The sequence below is a fragment of the Equus asinus genome, chromosome 21 (assembly GCF_041296235.1).
Source record: "Equus asinus isolate D_3611 breed Donkey chromosome 21, EquAss-T2T_v2, whole genome shotgun sequence".
In the NCBI taxonomy this organism is placed as follows: domain Eukaryota; kingdom Metazoa; phylum Chordata; class Mammalia; order Perissodactyla; family Equidae; genus Equus; species Equus asinus.
Genome location: NC_091810.1, coordinates 70699851 through 70720625, shown reverse-complemented (window position 1 = coordinate 70720625; position 20775 = coordinate 70699851). Strand labels below are relative to the sequence as shown.

Genomic DNA, 20775 nt, shown 5'->3' with positions numbered 1-20775 from the left:
TACACAATTCTCTCCCAAGTAAAGACCTTTTTGTTGTTTGGCTGACACATATTACCCTTGAAGTTAAATGGTTAGGTTTGAGAAATCGGAGATGAAAATATGTAAGTTAACCACTCTATGCCATTACCCATGTTATCGCCATGCTGTGGGAAGGTCTTTTCAAATTAAGCAACCTAGACCATTTCCCAAACTTGTCTTCTCTCTTCTCAATACCAGAATACTCTACTTACTTGCTTGGGCGAATATATTAATAAGCTCTTCATAATCTTGGAGTTGGAGGGTAAAACTTGAATACAAAGCACTCTGTAAGCCAACACAATGCTTAGGAAGGATATTATGGCCAAATTATGGTGTAACTAAGTGTGAATAACAGTGATTTAACAGGCAAGGGATAGATTAATGTCCCAACTATAATATTTAGAGAACCTGATTATAGAATACATTGAAATGAAAACTGAATAACTTGTAATTGGATACTTGTCATTCTCCTCCCACCCCACGTGGCTTATAATGTAAAAAGTACTGTAATCTATTGGATTCCTTTTAGGGTGAGATTATGGAGATACAAGAGCAAGGAAGAAGAGCCCCAGTCATTGGGTCAGAAACAAAACTTTTATGCTTAAAATGTCATCAGAAATTATGTAGCTGTGAGCAAAAACTGCTGTAATTTATCACTAATTAAATATAATTCTGGGTGCTGAGAAGTGTTTCTCTTTTTTTAAAGTACTGTTTACATTTTTCTTGTGTCAAGGAGAGGTTTCAGAATTGAGGAGTTTCTTGCTTATTCTCAGCTAAGCAGGCTTAGAATGGTTTCAGCATTCTTTTCTTATTCAGTTTACCGGATGGAAGGTTGATGAGTTTGTTGTAGTCCTGCATCAGATTGTGTCTGAAAGATACTTCTTTTTTGTTTAATGTGTAGTTCTCTCCATGAAACAGGAGAAGAGTGGTAATCTTTTTCCCCTTTTTGATACACTGTAAGAATCTGGGATGGTGCCACCTTCTACTTATCTTTTGATATATTATTTCACAGTGCTGGTCCCAAAGGCGATAACATCTATGAATGGAGATCAACCATTCTAGGGCCTCCAGGATCTGTGTATGAGGGTGGTGTATTCTTCCTTGATATCACTTTTACACCAGAATATCCCTTCAAGCCTCCAAAGGTAAGAAATTCCCCTGATGTGTGCCAAAATGTACATACTCCCATCAGAGACTATTAAAGCCTTAAACGTTGAGTTTTTAATCACAAAAAGTAGATTTCTGTTCTATCTTAATCTCCAAGTATGTTTGAACTTCCACAGAACACTTCTTTGGGTCGACTTTGCCTTATCTGGCAGACACCATTTCTAGGAGTAAGTGCTTTGTTTTGATGGCACTTAAAATCCTGCTATTTATAGTTACATATCTAGCAACCCAGAATCCCCTATTTCCCATTCAACAGAAAAAAAGTTTCTGAACAGTTAAAAATGGTGTCAAAACATCCATGCACTAAAACAATTACAGAATCAGAATCTACCAAAAGCCTTCGATTCTGCTCTTTGTCATCTTTTGGTCTTGTTCAAATCCTTACCTCCAGGCTTTGGTTTTCCCATCTAGGATGGGTGGGTATTGCCCAAATCATCTATCTCCTATAACACTCAACAATTTATGATCCTCTTTGCCACTGTCAGAAGGAAAACCTCTTCTTGGGGATGGGCTGGCAGATTGCTAGAGGTACTACAGCAGCAGGAAGTGACTGAAAAGTCTGTCATTAAAAAACAAAAAGTGGTATAGAGGTTTTTACTCTGGAATTGTTCAGTGTATTTCACAAATAAAAATTAAAAGTTAGGAGACCAAGCAAAATAACCCAGGCTTATGTGACTCGTGTTGATTTGTCTCCTCCTGTGGTCCTCACCCATTTCTGGCTCCTCACCTGTGGAGACTCCATTATAGTGAATTCTGTGATTTAGGTAGACAGGATATCTACAGGATCGATGTAAAGGTCAGAAAAAGGAGAAACAAATCTCATCTTCAAAATTTTCTTTTATAGCTTTTTGGGTGTGTGATCATTGTTTGCTAAGCATTTTGTTTAATTGTCTTTCTGTAACCAGTATGTTGTTTGAATTTATGATTCTAAAGCTTACTTTGAGGCCATGTAGTACTACCAGCTAACACAAGAGGTCAGCAAACAATTAGCTAGTCAAACTTGGAAATGTTGGGAAGATATTTAAAACATTAAAACTGCCTAAGATGGGGGCTGGCCCCGCGGCCGAGTGGTTAAGTTCGCGCGCTCCGCTGCAAGCGGCCCAGTGTTTCGTTAGTTCGAATCCTGGGCGCGGACATGGCACTGCTCATCAGACCACGCTGAGGCAGCGTCCCACATGCCACAACTAGAAGAACCCACAACGAAGAATACACAACGATGTACCTGGGGGCTTTGGGGAGAAAAAGGAAAAAATAAAATCTTTAAAAAAAAAAAAAAAACTGCCTAAGATGAATTCGAGAAATACTGGTTACCTTGCCTTTTGTTGATGGATATGACTTTTCAATGAAACTGAGAGTCGCTGAGATTGTATCAACGAACACTTACTAATCTCTTTTATTAAATAGTCTTTTAACCTCTTAGCAGGTTTAAACTGTTACTTTATTCACCTTTTTAAAAACTAAATTGTCTAAGAGTTGTTCATTAGGATCACTCAATTGAAAAGGTAATTTAGTAAAAAGTTTCATTGTTTGCTGTTTAAACTTTGTTTAACACTATCATTTTTTAGGTTACATTTCGGACAAGAATCTATCACTGTAATATTAACAGTCAAGGAGTTATCTGCTTGGACATATTGAAAGATAATTGGAGTCCAGCATTAACCATTTCTAAAGTCCTCCTTTCTATCTGCTCACTTCTTACAGATTGTAATCCTGGTAAGGTTAATAGCTCTTTACCTTGTTTTATTTTTCCCCACCAGAAAAATACTTGTTTTCCACATAAACTAAGATTTTTCTAAAGATTAAGTACAGATTTTATTTTTCTTAGAGGTTTCAAAGGACAAAAACTAATTTTCCAAAGAAAGTTTTAATCAAGAGAACCCCGATCTACTAGTTAAAAAATGCAGCAACTTCATTAATTGATAGGTTCTAGGAATAAGGTGTTTTAAACTGAAGACTTACATGTTTGCCTTAGCTTACGTTTTCAATCATTCTCCCGCCTCTCTTTTTTTCCTCCCCTTTTGCATATTTCTCATACAGTTCTCTTAAAACTAACCACATACTTCTAAATCTGCCTGTCTGACCTCAGTTGTGCCAGTGGGTTCACTGAGCACCTGCCCCACAGCCAGTTACTGAGATGGTGGTCAATTTTGAACGTGATATTTCTTTGCTCAATACTGAGTGATCACCAGACTGTGATTTGGGGGTAAGACTTAATTAAATTTTCCTAGATAAACTAAATATACATTTAATTATTAAAGATTCTATTTAGGTTTCAGAGAAACACTATACTTAATTGAAGGTCCAGGTTTTGACCTGCAACCTGGCTCTTTCTAGATAAACAGCATAGAGGTAAAAGATGTTACACTGCAACAGCCTCAAGGACTTCAGAAGGATGTGCATTGTAGTCTGGAGCCTTGAGCACTCCACTTTCTATTGAACTTACCTCCAAATGGCTGATTTTTTTGGGAGAGAAACGAATTCTATTGTGATAAGAATTTGCCCCTCTGCATGCTATGTTTCTTAAAGTCTAAAAGGAAGAGTATCCATATTGATGGAGTAGTGTTTCAAAGATGGATTTGATCACAAATACTTGGTATATTTCTTCCCCAAACTGTCACTAATTCATTTGCTAAAACTTTTTTCCTTTCTCCAAAGTAATCTATATTCTTTTCTTCCAGCCGACCCCCTGGTGGGAAGTATTGCCACTCAGTATATGACCAACAGAGCAGAACATGACAGAATGGCCAGACAGTGGACCAAGAGATACGCTACATAAATTGGGTTTTCACAATTCTTACATTATTTGTCTGTCACAGAGAGAGCTGCTTATGATTTTGAAGGGGTGGGGGAGGGTGGGAGTTGGTAAAGAGTAGGGTATTTCTATAACAGATATTATTCAGTCTTATTTCCTAAGATTTTGTTGTAACTTAAGGTATCTTGCTACAGTAGACAGAATTGGTAATAGTACCTTTTAAAACTGTCATTAGTTCTGCAATATTAGCTGAAATGTAGTACAGAGAAGAACAGACATTGGGTTCAGTTGCTTGTAGTCTGTAAATTTAAAATAGCTTAATTTTGTACAGGTTACACACATGGCCATTTATGTAAAGTCCTTCCAAGACTACACACCTTTTTGTTTTAAAGAATTGGAATTTGTTTCCCCTTCTTGGAAGAGGGAACATTGATATTTAACAGCTTTTTAGAGACTGTCATCTCATATATGTAAAATGGACACATGACTATAAGACACCCTATAGGAAATGAGTAGTTATGTATTTTATTTTATATGCCAATCTACTTCATTGTGAAAAGGTCAGAGGTTTAAATCAGGACTTGGAAAGCCTGTAGTAAAATACCTTAAGCTGTTAACTGTAAGGCGTGGAATAGGAGTTGCTCAGTGGATTGGTTATATGTTGTGGACTACCTAAGTCTGCATTTGTTACTGTGCTAATAAACAATATTAAAACAACCATCTAACAACTGTTGTATTAATTTACTTTCTTTTGCATTTGTTTGTAGTTTGCAGATTCGTTCTTCTGAATTTGATAGATAGCTGCTACCAAAACAACCTAGAAGTTAACGCAGACTAAATAAATTCCTATCCATTATCAGGCACCTAGGTCAGGATTGGTACATTACTCTAATTTATACAAAGCTTTGTAGGAAGAATCTTTTCAGGTGTCTTAGAAAAGGTTAGACTATCTAACCCCTCATCTTTCCAAGATGAACTCTACTGCATCTTTTTAAAAGCATTTTGTAACTTGCACATGCTGTGGTAGCAAGTTCACGAGAAATGGGTTCTCTCATTGGATCAATTAGTACAGCCACATTAGAGGGCAATGTGGCAGGATCTAGGTGTACACATCCTATAACCCAGCAGTTCTGTTTCTTTCTATCTCCTCCAGAGAAACTCACCCAGGTGCAAAGGGTAACGGTACACATACATTCATTAAGCATTTAAAAAGAATATGGTAACTGAATACTAACATAGATCTAAGTTGCGTTGAGTAGAAAAAGCAAACTGTAGGATGATCTAGTACATTACTTATTTAAAAATAATTGTAGAAGTATTTATCCAAAATACCTAGGAAGAAAGCTAAAAGATCGGCACTCACTGATTGGGAGAGAAGGCAGGGAATGACTTAATCATATCTGAGTGATAATTTTTTTGACCAAAAATATATATTTGTGATGAGAAATTTTAAAGAATTATACGGTAGTAGCACTAGCTGATTTATATAGTTAACTGCTTTCACGACTGAAACCACTAAGTAGCTTGTTGCCTACTTTTAAAATAGTTGCAGTATTGTCAACTTGCTAAATACAGTTAGCCCCATTGCTCACATCTTGCCAAAATCTGCAAAGAACCATAGCACAAACTCAGATATCTAACTTGAAGACTGCCTATAGTCCAGTATTTTTATGATACATTTTTTATTCCACATAACTACGTATCCAGAAAACTATTCCAGAAGGTATAGGATTCCTTGTGGAAAATGGAAGCTTTACTGTCCTTAAGTGCTTAGCAATTTTCTAAAGAAGAAACAGTTTGAACGTATTTACACCAGCTACAGGCTCAAGTCATGCTAAACATATAATGTGAACAAAGTTAAACCACAGGTTTTGTTCCATTTAGCAAGATCTCCACAAGATAAAATTCAGCTTACTTAGTATCCAAATTGTTAGTTTGTGATCTAACTTGGACATACAAAAAACGTCATTTTATAATCCTAAACATGAGATGATTAATAAACTTTAAGTTATGTTTGAGCTAAGAAGTTTGCATAAAGTTACACAGAATAATAACTTGTGAAACAAGTTAAACCAGGGGGAAGCTACTCATAGGTACATTTGCATACTAGCCCAACTTTATTTTTACTGCTTTGACAAGTCCAACAAGTATAAATAACAAAGGTGCTAATTTCAGGGACAAGTTTCAAACAATGAGAATGCAAATATATTATCTCATTTCATATCAGGCAATAATAATAAACTCAGCCCAAATAATTTAATTATAACCTAAAGTGTATTAAATTACTTCCTTAGGGGTTTCCTAAGGACCAAAGATAGATACGAATGGCCTATTTTAAATATGTTCACAGACACTTAAAGGCAATCACTATTCAAGAAACAATTGTGGCATTACTGATTTTTAGTTCTCAGAGTTAGAGTTCCCTTTGTTTTTCCTCCCAGGCAAAGGAAAGCTCGATTTGCTCTGGGGCTGGGAAAGTTTGCTGGCTAACAGAGTGAATGGTTCAATCAGAGTTTTCCGATCTGTAACTGTTACCTCCCACAGTCGCACTTTCTCACTTTTTGCCCATTGCTGTGCCACTTCAGCGTCCACTTGCCTCTGCTCAGAAAGGTCGATTTTGTTTCCTAATACAACAATTGCTACCTGAAAGAAAAATGGATAAAAAGATCACAATCTGCCAGCACCAGTTCTTAGGCAAAATGGAGAAATAAAGAATGCTGTCCCCTTTAACAAACTGCTTCATCAAAACTTAGTCTCAGATGTGACTGAATAGGATAGGACGTTAGCCTTGCTCCTCCTCAACGCACTTCTGTTAAAAATGCAGATACTCTACAGGGTGTCAACTATGAAACATTTTAAATTAACAACAGATGAAGTTACTCAACTCAGGTATGAATGGAAGATAGACTTGGGGAAATTAACATGTAACGGTTTCACTGAAATGTGTCTGCACTTCATTTTAGCTATACCTGCTGTTTGGGAAATCTGCAGCACGTACTTCAAAATACAAGAGGAATTCTGGAGCTGTGAGAGTTCTGCACCCCTAGAACCTAAGTTCCATGAGAACAGGAACTTCTGTTCACATTATTCCTCATCAGAGAAGAGTGCCTGATGCAAGCACTAGATATCTGCTGAATGTCTGGACCAACAGGAACATTTTACACTAAATGGAAGGCAAACACTCACTTGAACCTGAATGCTTACTACATACCAGGCAACATTTCAGGTGACCAGAACACAGCAGGCCCAAGCGGAGAGGGAGGGAGGAGAGAGAATATTTTTAGATAGTGACTGTAAAGAAGACAATAAACAGGCTGACTGGAGAGTGGAGAAAGGGCAGTAAGAATTGTCAGACAAGGCCCCTCTGAGGAGCAGCTCTGAACTAGGACCTTTGAGCCTTTAAGTTGAGGGCCCTGTGCTTTATCCCTGGCAGAATGGAAGAGCAGGCCCCAGAGCTTTGGTATTCTTGGCAACTATACCCCTCCATTTCTTAGCAGGAACTACCCCTTTAAGCACTCATGTCATTCTTCATCACCCAGATTTTCATCTTCATGTATGTATATCACCTAATCTGACCTCCATCTCCCCCTCCCCAATTGCAGAAACTTCCACTTTGCCCCTAGAGTTCAACAAAATCCCCTCCCTATTGAATGTTCCCTTCGCCTTCTTGCCTAACTGAAAGCTGGCTCAGCCCTGCAGTTCTCACTACGCTAGGGGATGGGAAAGGATGTAAAGTGTCCTCCTTGTCCCTCAGTGCTGCCTCCAACAATATCCTACCCTAAAACTGAAGGCTGGTGCTTTAAGTATGTACTATCTGCTCCCTGCCCCAACTTGCTGCTCATTACAGACCTGGCTCATGGTCACTACCACACTACTTTTGTCATAATTCCTAGTGATTTCAACTAGCCATGTGGATGACCTTCCAGTAACCTTATCCCTCACTTCTTTGGTTTCTGCAAAGATCTTAATCATGCTCCTGAACTCAGCCATTCACTCCCACGAACACATCCTAGCTCTTGCCATTAGAACTGCTCCTCTTTGTGATACCAATTCCAGGAATCCCACTCTGACCTCTGCCTTCCTAGTTCATGCCTAACACGCTGAACGCAACGATTCTAAACATCACAAGGACCTACAATCCATTAACTGTACTGCCTTTATCACTGCTTCAGTCCCTCTCATGTCTTACGTACCTCACCCAGCTGAGATTCCTTTAATTTACTCCCTTGCTGTCATTATCCTATTGTATCCACCTATACTCTTCGCCTACACCACTTACTGAATGTGGCTAGAGAAAAAAAAATCCTATTGGCTGGTCCCAATTCATAATCACTGACCTCAAGCAAGGTGGTGTTCTTCACCAAATATAATATATTTCCTCCATGTACTCTGTAACGAGACATCTCCTACCTTGGCCCTCTTCTCCAACCTCCAAAATTTCTTCTTTCCCTCACTTACTCTCAGTTGATGTCATACTATTTCAATAAGAAAATAGAAGCAATCAGAATAGAACTTTCATGTGCTTCCAGCACAACATCTGGCAACCTACCATCTTCCAAGCCCATGTACCCATCTTCCAGAACCCATCCTTTTAACCTGGACAATGATGTCATTCCAGCAATTATCCCCTCTCTCTCCTGCATCATCAGTTTTCTCCTCTCTACTCAATCATTCCCATTAGCATACAAAGACAACGATATCTTCCATCTAAAAAAACAAACCTCTTTTTACACATCCTTCTCCAGCTCCTCTCTGTTCCCCTTACCCTTTTACTCAAAACTTTCAAAGAGCTGTGTTTGCTATCTTCAAGTCTCTCCTACATCCAGTCCAATCAGACTTCATCTCACTGTTCTACTAAAACTGTTTCTAAGACCCCCCCAAGTTACTAAAGGCTGCCCACTTCTTCCTGTTTTTTGACCTATCTGCAGCACTTGACATAGTGTGATCACTCCCTACTTTTTAAAGTGATGGCTTTACTTGCCTCTGGGACACCTTTATCCTGGTTTTCTTCCTATCTCCTGGCCACTTCTTAGACTCCTTTGCTGGTTTCTCCTCAACTCTGCAACTGGTAAATGTTAAAGTGCTCCAGGGCAATAAAGGTTCAGCTAAACTCCTTGTTTCTCACCTTGTCCCCCAAATGTCTACTGTCAACACAGCAGCCAAAGTGATCATTTTAAAATAAGTCAAAAGATACTTAACCTCACTCATACTAAGGGAAATGAAACTATTAAAATATGATTTTCACCCAAAAGACTTACAAAATCCTGAAGTTTAACTACACATTATTGTCAAGACTAGAAAAACAGGCATTTATTGTTATACCATTCCTATGGAAGGTAATTTGGCAATATATTTACCCTTTGACTCAAGAACCCCATTTCTGCTAACTGATCTCACAAGTAACTGTACCCTAAAACATACAACATAATCAATGTATAAAATTATTCATGGTAGCATAGTTCATAATAGCAAAGGACTAGAAATAACCCAAGTATCCATCGATTTGGGACTGGTTAAGTAAGTATGATACATCTACGACGGCACAATGAAAACTATGCATCAGTTCAAAAAAAGGGGGGGAGGCCCAGCTCCATGGCACAGTGGTTAAGTTTGCCCACTCTGCTTTGGTGGCTCAGGTTCATGGGTTCAGATCCCAGGCATGGACCTACACCACTGTCAACCCATGCTGTGGCAGTGACCCACATACAAAATCAAGGAAGACTGGCACAGATGTTAGCTCAGGGCTAATCTTCCTCAAGCAAAAAAAGAGGAAGACTGGCAACAGATATTAGCTCAGAGCAAATCTTCCTCACCAAAAACAAAACAAAACAAAAAACAAACCCAAGGAATCTGAGTACTGATATGGAAAGGACTCCAAGATGTATTACGTGAACAATATGCAACTTTCAGTGCAAGAAAGAGAAAAATAAAAAATATGTATGTTCCTATTTGCTTTGTATTTATATAAAGGAACTTTGGAAGGATTCCCCAAAACTAGTAAAGTGATAAAATATTAAAAAAGCATGCTTGAGGTAGAGGAACTCATTGGTTGAGGACAGCGGTGGGAAATAGGGTTCACTATAGTCCTTTTTATATGTCATTTTTATTTCTGAACCATGTGCAAACATTACCTATTTGATTTTTTAGAAACTAACATGCAAATAAATGCAATCTAAGTCCAGGTCATGTCATTCCTCTGCTCAAAACCAATGGCTTCTGATCCAAAATGTTGCCCTTGTCTCCTACCACTCTCCTCCAGCTCACTCTGGCCTCATGGCTGTTCCTGAACATGATGAGCAAATTCCTGCCCCAGACCCTTGCATCAACTAGTCTCTCCACCTGGAGCACTCCTCCTCCAAACATTAGCTTGGCTCCCTCCCTCTTCCTTCAAATCTCTGCTGAAAGTCACCTTTTGAGGCCTCCCCAGATCACCCTACAGAAAACAGTACCCTCACTTCCCACTCTGCTTCACTTTCCTACATAGCATTACTCTTTGTAACATATATTTGTTCCTTGTCTCTCCCCGGCCCATCCCCAAAACAGAAGCCTTATGGGAACAGACTCCATGTGGTTGTCTTGTATTCCCCGCACCTCCTCCTAGAACAATGCCAGGCACAGAGAGATTGCTCAATAAGCATTTGATGAATGGATGTGTTTAGATAAATCCCCATTACAACCATATGAGGAAGGTACTGTTATCATCTTCATTTTACAGATAAGGAAACTAAGGCAGAAAAGTTAAGAAGTAGAGCCAAGATTCAAGTATCAAGTATACGAATGTTCACTGAACTATACTTTCACTTTTGGGGGGCAGGGAGGGGAATCTGGAGGATATTGTAGAAAATAACAGCATTTATCTGTTTAGGTGGGAAAGATGGGAAATAGGTGGGAGGGCGCATTCATTACTTGCCTTTTTATGTCTTTTGAAGATGGAACCTTGTGAATATTGTTATCTATTCACAAAGTAAGTACTCAAAAGAATAAAAAAAATTACAACCCAGATGTCTTTCAACAGGTGAATGGTTAAACAAACTTTGGTACATACATATTATGGAATACCATGCAGAAATAAAAAAGGAATGAAATACTCATAGGTGCAAGAACTTGGATGACTTTCCAGAGAATTACACTGAGCGAAAAAAGCCAAAACCAAAAGGTTACATACTGTATGCTTACATTTATGTTAACACTCTTGAAATGACAAGGTCATAAAAATGGAGAAGAGATTAGTGTTTGTCAGGGGTTAAGGAGCGGGTGGGGATGGGAGGGAAGTGGGTGTGGCTATAAGAGGGTAACATGAGGGACCCTTGCAGTGACAGAAATACATTGTGAATCTTGACTGTATGAATGTCAGTATCTTGGTTGTGATATTGTACTGTAGTTCTGCACAATGTTAGCATTGGGGGAAACTGTGTAAGGGATCTCTTTCTTAAAATTGCATGTGAATCTACAGTTATCTCAAAATAGAAAGTTTAACATAAAAATAAATAAAATATCAAAATTGAGGTTAAGAAAATCTAGCCAGTGCTGTTAACCAGTACATTATATGGTTCCCTCCATGATGATGAGTCAGCCATGTGAAGATCCGGACAAGGATCTTGATAAGAGAGTTCCAGGCAAGGGAACCAGCGATTGGGAAGGACTTAATAGGGGAACAAAATTATCATGTTGGGAAAACAGAAAGTAGACCAGCGTCACTGGAGTACAGCGACAGAGGGACAGAAGGATAAAGATAAGATGAAAAGGACAGGGATGGGCCAGATCCCAGATCATATAAGACTTTACAGACCATGATAAGAATCTTATTTTTAAGTGGTAAATGGGTAGAATTCAATACTTACTAGGTTTTTTTCACTTTTCTTTTTTCAAGACTGAAGACAAGAATCCTATTTACCCAAGAAGATAATAAAGAGACCCAGGCCACAGGGATCCCAAACAATATGAAATGAACTGTGTGGTACTTGAGGTATGGAGTCATTAAAATTCAACTTGTACACAGTAACAAGCAAAGGCAGAAAGTCAAATGCTGGTCCTGACTGTATTTCCTGAACTAAGAAAAAAAATTATGAAGATTACAGATACTGTGGATACAATTTAGCGCTTTTAAAATATTTTAACTGCCCAGAAGTCCATGCTACAACTTAAACAGTATTATAATTCACATTTGGCATTTTTCACATACCCACTTACCTCTTTTTTGTCTTTGAATTTATCAATTTCTTTTTTCAGAAGCTCCACTCTTTGAAAGGATTCAAGGTTATTCACACTGTACACAAGAACAAAGCCATCAGCAAATGAAAAATAATGCTTTGGCAGCTCCACACCTTCCTGTAGGCCTCTGGTATCATAAAGATGTAACTGTTCCTTTACTCCCCGATCCGTTTCCACTGAAGCCATATACACATCTTCCATTGTTTCACAATCTTCCATTCCTGGGATTAAAAAGAAATTACTTTTATATATACAAATATCGAATCACTACATTGTACACCTGAAAGTATATGATGTTATGTCAATTATACCTCAATAAGAAAAAAAGAAATTACTTTTTGGATAACTCAGTACTAACTGCTGAATATTTTCTTGTCATTTAGCAAGTTGGCTTTTTATGTTCCCTATATACTATATATAAGAAGATTCATTTACTAACTTCCTTAAAGTGAAAGGTAGTACAGTAAATGACCAACATGCTTTTTAAAAATATTTCTTCTGGATAGAAATAAAAGTAGAAATAAAAATTTGGCAACAAGATTTACTATTACATATTTTTAAAAAGTATTGTTAAAAGAGTCAAAGAACTTAATACCTAAATTGGAGAATTAAAGGCTGATTTTAAAAGTAGCTTCAACAGGGGCTGGCCCAGTGGCGCAGCAGTTAAGTTCGCACGTTCCACTTCTTGTCGGCCCAGGGTTTGCCGGTTCGGATCCCGGATACAGACATGGCACCACTTGGCAAAAGCCATGCTGTGGTAGGCGTCTCACATATAAAGTGGAGGAAGATGGGCATGGATGTTAGCTCAGGGCCAGGCTTCCTCAGCAAAAAGAGGAGGATTGGCAGCAGTAAGCTCAGGGCTAATCTTCCTCAAAAAAAAAAAAAAGTAGCTTCAACAACTAAGTGGCCCCATTTTCTTGTCCATCAGAGCCAAGGACAAGACCTGGGGGAAATTTGTTAGCTTTTTTTTGTACAACTTCCACTATTTCCAGGGTCTGTTTACGGGACTCAAAAATGTACATGTCCAGTCTGGGCCTGAGCACCAGGCCTTAATTCCCAAGTGCCTACTTTGCACTTTTATGTGAATGTCCTGCAAGTTCTTCAAACTAGCAAAACTTACTATCTTTCCTCCCTACACCTGTTCCTCCTCCTTGCCTTCTTCCCTTCATCACCATCCACCTGGGCAGTCTTCAAAATTCTCTTTGAAAACTGAAAGTGTGAGTGAAAGTTATAAATCAGCCACTTTACTGCTGAAACATCTGCTCAAGCCAGTACCTCCTTTCATTCCCATTGGTGTATCTTCACCTGAACTACAGCAGTAGCTCAGTTAACTCCTAGTATCCTTTCCAGACTCTTCTGAAATGTCAGCTCTGTGGGTCCTCCTCTCCTGATTAGCCCCTTCCCTCCTTTCTGCTCCTATTGTGCCTTGTACAGGCAATACCATTTTATTTATTTTTTTGGGGGGGAAGATTAGACCTGAGCTAATATCTGCCACCAATCCTCCTCTTTTTGCTGAGGAAGATCCCTGCCCATCTTCCTCTATTTTCTATGTGGGACGCCTGCCACACTGTGTCTTGATAAGCAGTGTGTAGGTCCATGTCCAGGATCCGAACAGGTGAATCCCAGGCCTCTGAAGCAGAGTGTGTGAACTCAACTACTATGCCATGGGGCTGGCCCACAATACCATTCTATACTTAAATCTTTCCATATCTGTCCCCTCTGAAGCTGGAGTATAAACTCCTTGAGAGCCAGGACTGTGGCTAATCTATCTTTATAGCTCTGAGGACTAACAAATTGACTTAAAAATTGACCTAGAAATTCCTGAATAAATGTTTGCTGAATGAATGAATGAGTGAGGTGAATGAGCTCATAATTGATGTCCCAATTTCAGTCCCCTTCTTGCCTGAGTGATCCCTTTAAAATGCATTTTAGTTTGCTCCATTTGTGCAGGTTTTGTCTCTTCAACTAGTCTATAACTTCCTTGAGAGAAATGAACTATTCTGTGTACACAGCATGTATTCAATAATCATTTGTGGATAAGGGGATTAAGGGGAGAAGATTAACACTTGGAACTGTAATGAGTGCTAGAGGCATATGATGAGAAAGGTATAGTATGGTCCCTGTACCCACTTTCATATTTAAATATGAGCTATATCCAGAGGTAAAATCATATGGATAACATCCTATACCAATAAAGCATACTATATTATAGGTTTTTGAAAACTATGGCAAGAGTTTTAAACAACCTAAATACTGTAGAATGATTTGTTACAGGTGCCTTACATGAACTGTTTATAAGTATTAAATAAAATCTCCATAAAGTATTAAAAGGAATAATGATGTAATGATAAATCGATTGGACCATGAGAAACCAAAAATTCACTTTTATCAGCATAATTATTTACATTAAGGAACGTGTTCAATGTTTAGTAAGGGAAAATTACTCATAGGTTTGAGTATATATCTCATGCTGTGATATATTAAGCTACCTGACGGAAATTAAAGCTTATTCTATTAAGACACAAATTTATTGAGCTTTGACTACAAAATAATTTCAAGGCAAAAAGTATTAAGACTTTTGTCATAGTGGATGTTTTATCCACCAAACAACAGTCTGGTTCCCCTCCTTGCCCCATTAAGCTTAGACCTTTTGAGATTTTGTTACTCTATAAATCAACCAAAGTCATGGCTCTTCCATTAGCTCCCTAGATCCCCTCTCCCACTCCATGCCATTGGGCAACTACCACTCCTCCATGCCTGCAGAAGACTAAGGGTGCAAGCTCTAGAGAGGGTAAAATAGAGGATGCCTGGACTGTGGGATAAAGGGTCTGAGTTCCATAGTGAAAACAGGGGGCAATTAAGTGTCAACCTCCCTCTGCTCCCAAACCTTTAGCAGCCAGGTCTTTATCCTCCAGGCAGAGGAATTTGGGGAATCTGGCCAGCAAAAAAGGAAAAATCCTAAATATGCTAACATCTAGGGTTGCTCAACAAGGCCCCACCCAGATCACCTTACAGTGAAGTTCAAAGTCATGAACCCTGTCCACATGCTTATAGCTTTCGGTTAGCTTTTTAGTTCTCCACTCTTAATTATGAGCAGACAACCAAGGACTACCAGATACCTGGAGGAAAGGAGAGACCAAAAATCAGAAACGAGCACCTTAGAGGGAAAAGACTACAAAGAAAAGAAAAACAAAAAAATTACTCAATATTATACTCCGAGAGAGAAGACAGTGCATCCATGAAAAGAGAACAGAATAATAAGAAGTGAAACCTCTGTAGAAGGGCTAGAACATAATGATGTTAACTCCCAAGAAGTGGAACAAAATATTAAGAGTGGAAAATAGAAGAGGAGAAATAAAAAAATTAGCGAACTAGTCCAGAAGTCTAGCTTCCAAAAAGAGAGTTCCAGAAAGAGAGAACAGAGAACAAAGAGGAGGGAAAGCATCAACAAAATATTTCAGAACTGAGGGGCCAGCCCAGTGGCACAGCAGTTAAATTCGCACATTCTGCTTCAGCAGCCCGGGGTTCGCCAGTTCAGATCCCAGGTGCAGACCTACATACCACTTGTCAAGCCAGGCTGTGGCAGCAGGCATCCCACATAAAATAGAGGAAGATGGGCACAGATGTTAGCTCAGGGCCAGTCTTCCCCAGCAAAAAGAGGAGGATTGGCAGCAGATGTTAGCTCAGGGCTAATCTTCCTCAAAAAAAAAAAAAATTTCAGAACTGAAGACAAACATTTCCATATTGAAAGGGCCCACTGAATGCTCGGTACCATGGATGGAAACAGACTAATCCTATGATACACCACTATGAAATTTCAGAATACTGGGGACAAAAAAAAGAGCCTACAAAAGCTTCCACATCCAAAGCATCAAGAATGATAATGGCTCCCAGCATCTCAAAAGCAACACTAGAAGCAAGAAGATAATAGAATCTGGTAAAACTGAGGATAGACATCCTCTATGAAGCAGCAATTTCACTCCCAGATACACACCCCAGAACTTGCCCACATAATAGGTGGCATATATGTCCAAGACTGTTCACTGCAGCATGATTTCTAACAGCCCCAAACTATAAACAGCCCAAACGTTCATCAAGATAGAAGAGAGAAATAAACTGAAGTGTCTTCATACAACAGATACTATAAGGCAATGATAATTAAACCACAGCTACCTACAACATGGATGAGTCTTACAGATGTACTGTTGAGTGAAAGAAGGCAGACACTGAAGAATTTATACAGTATTATTCCATTGATATAAAGTCAGTAACAGGCAAAAATAAACTATATCCTTTAGTGATACATACATAGTTGGAAAAACTATAAAGGAGAGAAAGAACTGATTGACCAAAAGTCAAGGGAAGGGCTGAGTTGTGATTGGAGAGAGGAACACGGGGGGGGCTACTAGAGTGCCCTCAAGGTTCTACTTTTTGACCTGCATGGAGATTATGCAAAAGTTTGTTTTATAATTATTCATTAAGCCGTCTATGTGTTTTATGCAGTTTTCTATGTATATGATGCATTTTATAATAGAGAAGGATAAAAGATGATAACGGAGCAACACTTTAAAAATACTGAAAAGAAATTATTCTCAACCTGGAATTCTACACTCAAAATTATAATTCAATTGTGAGTGTAAAATAAAGACATTTTCAAACATGTGGCGCCTGAAAAAATGTATCACATACATTTTCTCAGCAAACTGAGGAGGCCTCCTTCCAAATTAGCATGTAATCATAGAAAGAAGATGACACTGGATCCAGAAAACAGAAGGTAACACAGGAGTAAGTGGAATCACAGGGACCATAGTAAATATCTCTACTTAGAAGCCCCAAGATTAGTGCCATGTGCCAGGCATAGAGGGCATTTTGAGGACTACCATCACCCAGTGCCCCATTCCATTGTACAATCTTTTCAACCCCAAAAAAAGTACAGTCATGAGCTGCATAATAATATTTTGGTCAACAATGGACCGCACATACAATGGTGGTCCCCCAAGAGGAGTACTATACAGCCTAGGTGTGAAGTAGGCTATACCATCTAGGTCTGTCTAAGTACAGTCTTGTGATGTTCGCACAATGACGAAATTGCCTAATCACACATTTCTCAGAACATAACCCCACTGTTAAGTGATGCATGACTATACTGGAAGATATGCTCCACCAAAAGAAGGGCATAAACCAAAAGATAACAAGACCTCTAGGAAGCAGGGAATCAAACCCAGGAAGAAAGAAAGGTAAAGGGAAGTTCCACGGTGACAGCTGTGCAAAAGGCCTACATAAAAGGATTGCTTGCTCCTGGAAGGGTACCTCCAAGAAAAAAAAGGATTAACTGATTTAGCTGACCTCACGGAAAACTGAGAAACATCTGGATATGTGGAAAAATTAGCCAAAGGTATAAACAAAACTAACGAAATGACAAATAAAGCAAATGTTAGCTTCCATAAAAACAAAAAGAAAAGAAACAATCATAGTACACCATACTGCTCAGCTGAGAATATTTACATGTGCCAGTAGCTCTCTGTGTAGATCTGTAGATCTGTGTGGTCTACAGATCCACTGAGGTCTCCTTTCAGGGAATACACATGGGCAAAACTATTTTCATAACAATACTAAGACATTTGCCTTTTCCACTGTGTTGACATTTGTACTTGATGCAAAAGCAACGGTGGGTAAAACTGCTGGTGCCTTAGTACAATCAAGGCAGCAGCACCAACTGTATTAGCTGTGTTGTTCACCATCTCATACTTGCAGTTAAAAAAAAAAGCCAGTTTCAGGCCAGCCCGATGGAGCAGCAGTTAAGGTTGCACATTCCACTTCAGTGGCCCACCGATTCAGTGGTTCACCGATTCAGATCCCGGGTGCAGACCTACGTACCACCTGTCAAGTCATGCTGCGGCAGGCATTCCACATATAAAGTAGAGGAAGATGGGCACGGATGTTACGTCAGGGCTAATCTTCCTCAGCAAAAAGAGGAGAACTGGTAGCAGATGTTAGCTCAGGGCTAATCTTCCTCAAAAAAAAAAAAAAGCCAGTTTCACTTAAGAAATGTCCTTGATGAAGCAGTAAAAATTACTAATTTTATTAAACCTCAATCCTTGAGAATACATCTTTGCATCTTTTTAATATTCTATGTGATTAATGGGAAGTAGGCATAAAGTATTTCTGCATAACAAATTATGGTAATTGTCCAGAGGAAAAACTCTTGTGTTTGAGTTGCAAGCTGAACTAGCCACTTTTATTAAAAAAGACGGAATGACAGAAAAACATATTTATTCAGGGTATTTGACACACATTTTCTAAAAAATGAATAAAGGGAACCTATCATTTCAAGGAAAATAACTGACAGTATTTGTTGTCAATGATAAAATTTGAGCTTTTAAGTGAAATCAGAATTGTATCCATCACCATGAACTTGACAGCTTCCTAATACTGATGAGACTGGGGATGATATCAATAATTGTTAATTTGGAAGATCTGCTCATCTCAGTAAACCAGTATTTTCCAACTGACCAATTCAGGATGTTAAAAAACCATGTTGGGTAAAAAACCCATTTAAAGTGCAAGATAGATCAATGAGATTTTAATGTAATAGAGCAGGAAAAGGTCACTGATGTGGTTTCAGATTCCACATTGCAATAAGCTTTAAGTAACCATCACTTGTTGAGTTTTAGAATATTCACAATTATCTGGAAAGGCTACTAAAATACTCGTACCTTTTCTAACTATATATCTGTGTGAGGCCAGATTTTCTTCATGTATTTCAACTAAAACAACATATCACAACAGATTGAACATAAAAGCAAGTAGATATGATAATGCAGCTGCCTTCTATTAAGGTAGACATTAGATTTTCAAAAATGTAAATCAATGCTCATCTTCCAAGTTTTTTGATAATATAATTATTTTTCATAAGAATATGTTATCTTAGCTGTAATAAGTTTACTGTTACTATTTTAAGTAACAAACATTTTTTTAATTTCTAATACAATAAAAATATCAAAAGATATAGCCAACATAAACAAAAGCTATTTAGAGTTTTAAGAGGGTAAAGGGATTCTTTTCTTTTTCCACCCCCAGCATAATTTATTTTTTGCATAGACATAAATTAGTATCTGGAGGCAAAACATTAAGAGCAAGATTTGTGACAGGAGGGATTCTGAAACCAAAACGTTTGAGAACTGCTGGCACAGGCATCATGATAAAAACTCAACGTGGATTTAACCAAAATTGTTAAATATTATTTTGGGAAGGTGGAAGAGAAGCAGAGCTCATCAAAATGATTAATAAAAGTAAGCTAGAAATGCCCTCTAAGCTACTTGCCAGAGATAAATACTTCAAAGATCTAAGATTCTACTTCGCTCTCTAACATAAACCTCATTTTATGCTAAACTGTAACGTCTGTCTTCCTTACTAAACCATGACCTCCTTAAAGCCATGGACGCCATCGTCTTCATTTCTGTATCCTCACAAGGCCTCATCACAGCCTGTATCATATAGCAAGTATTTAATAATTATTTAACTCCATGAATGAATAAATGAATGAGCTAATCCAACTCATAAAGTTAGGTCACACTGCAGCAAACAGCTGTTTCTTCCATTTTTAAAACCTATACAGTAGTACTGGAAAGTCATGTTTGAAATAAGAACGAGAGATCATTCAGGATATTCCTAAGTGACTGATGCTATGACTCCAAGACCACTATTCATTATGTAAATATACAGGAAACACATATATACAAACGAGAGATATATACAGTTGTTTTCTTAACTGTTATAACTTACAGCAAACACTCTTGAATTTCAATAACATAAAAATGTTTTTTTCTCTCCCCCATTTTTGCCCCCCTCAATTTTTGTTGACTTCTATGACCCTTTTGGTCCCTCTAGACTACACCTCACTTTCGTGTACCACCAAAGACCCCTAACAGTTCCCAGAACCTACAGAGAAACGAGAGAAAAATAATCTTACCAATAGTATGATTCCCATAAAGGAGCTGCTCCAAAATTGCTGTTTTCCCCACAGATAGCAAGCCACAAACCACAACCTTGCAGCCCTTTCCCATCTTCTCTCAGGATATCACTGTGAAGAGAAGAGAAGATCTTTAAAATTGTATACTGTTGAAATCAACCTTTTCTTTTTCTTTCTAAGTTTAAATTTAATAAGCCATACATACATGACAAGAAATTTCAAATATAAAAAAACATATATAGAATAAGGTACATCCTTCCAAACTCCCTTTCTAGTCTCCCATTTGCTCCATTAGAGCAATCAGTGTTACCAGTTTCTTCTATCTTTGCCGAGGTAATCTAGGTAAACCTAAGACTACACATATAGATGTGAATCCACGTTTGTTTTCAAAAATAACAAATACATTTTATACAAAGAATATTTCAATGCTAATTGAGTCTATAGGAATTCAGATGGAATCCTAGATGAAACCAATCCCTGAAAGAAACTGCCTGCTTGTCAATATTTACTTGGAAAAATAAACATTTAAGCAAAAGGTTAAGGAAGCATGAAGATAAAAATCTGGATAGAGAATGGACATGATTTTTTTAAAGAAACATTACTGCTATTAATGCTACTGTCAGTCTTTTCTCAGGAGAGTGGGAAACTGGATTTT

General features: G+C 38.2%; 2 protein-coding genes across 11 annotated transcripts in view; one reads left to right on the top strand and one right to left on the bottom strand.

The window, feature by feature from the left end:
- UBE2E1 (ubiquitin conjugating enzyme E2 E1) overlaps positions 1-4654 on the top strand; it is a 73890-nt gene extending 69236 nt beyond the window's left edge. For both annotated transcript variants that reach the window (XM_044755090.2, XM_044755089.2), the window contains 3 exons: positions 1031-1163; positions 2751-2898; positions 3864-4654. In XM_044755090.2, the coding sequence (XP_044611025.1) occupies positions 1031-1163; positions 2751-2898; positions 3864-3961 (379 nt within the window). In that variant the 3' untranslated portion in view covers positions 3962-4654. The remainder of the gene's footprint in view (positions 1-1030; positions 1164-2750; positions 2899-3863) is intronic.
- Positions 1-20775, bottom strand: part of NKIRAS1 (NFKB inhibitor interacting Ras like 1) — a 90537-nt gene that overhangs the window by 63912 nt on the left and 5850 nt on the right. For 5 of the 9 annotated variants that reach the window (XM_070492869.1, XM_070492871.1, XM_070492872.1 and 2 more), the window contains exons 2-4: positions 20121-20231; positions 12128-12369; positions 6473-6580 (exon numbers count right to left, since the gene is read on the bottom strand). In XM_070492869.1, the coding sequence (XP_070348970.1) occupies positions 6473-6580; positions 12128-12369; positions 20121-20214 (444 nt within the window). In that variant the 5' untranslated portion in view covers positions 20215-20231. Of the gene's footprint in view, positions 1-6031; positions 6581-11778; positions 11988-12127; positions 12370-18025; positions 18163-20120; positions 20232-20775 lie in introns of those variants that run through there. The other 4 variants (XM_044755093.2, XM_014829835.3, XR_011496432.1 and 1 more) reach the window with 3 other exon arrangements.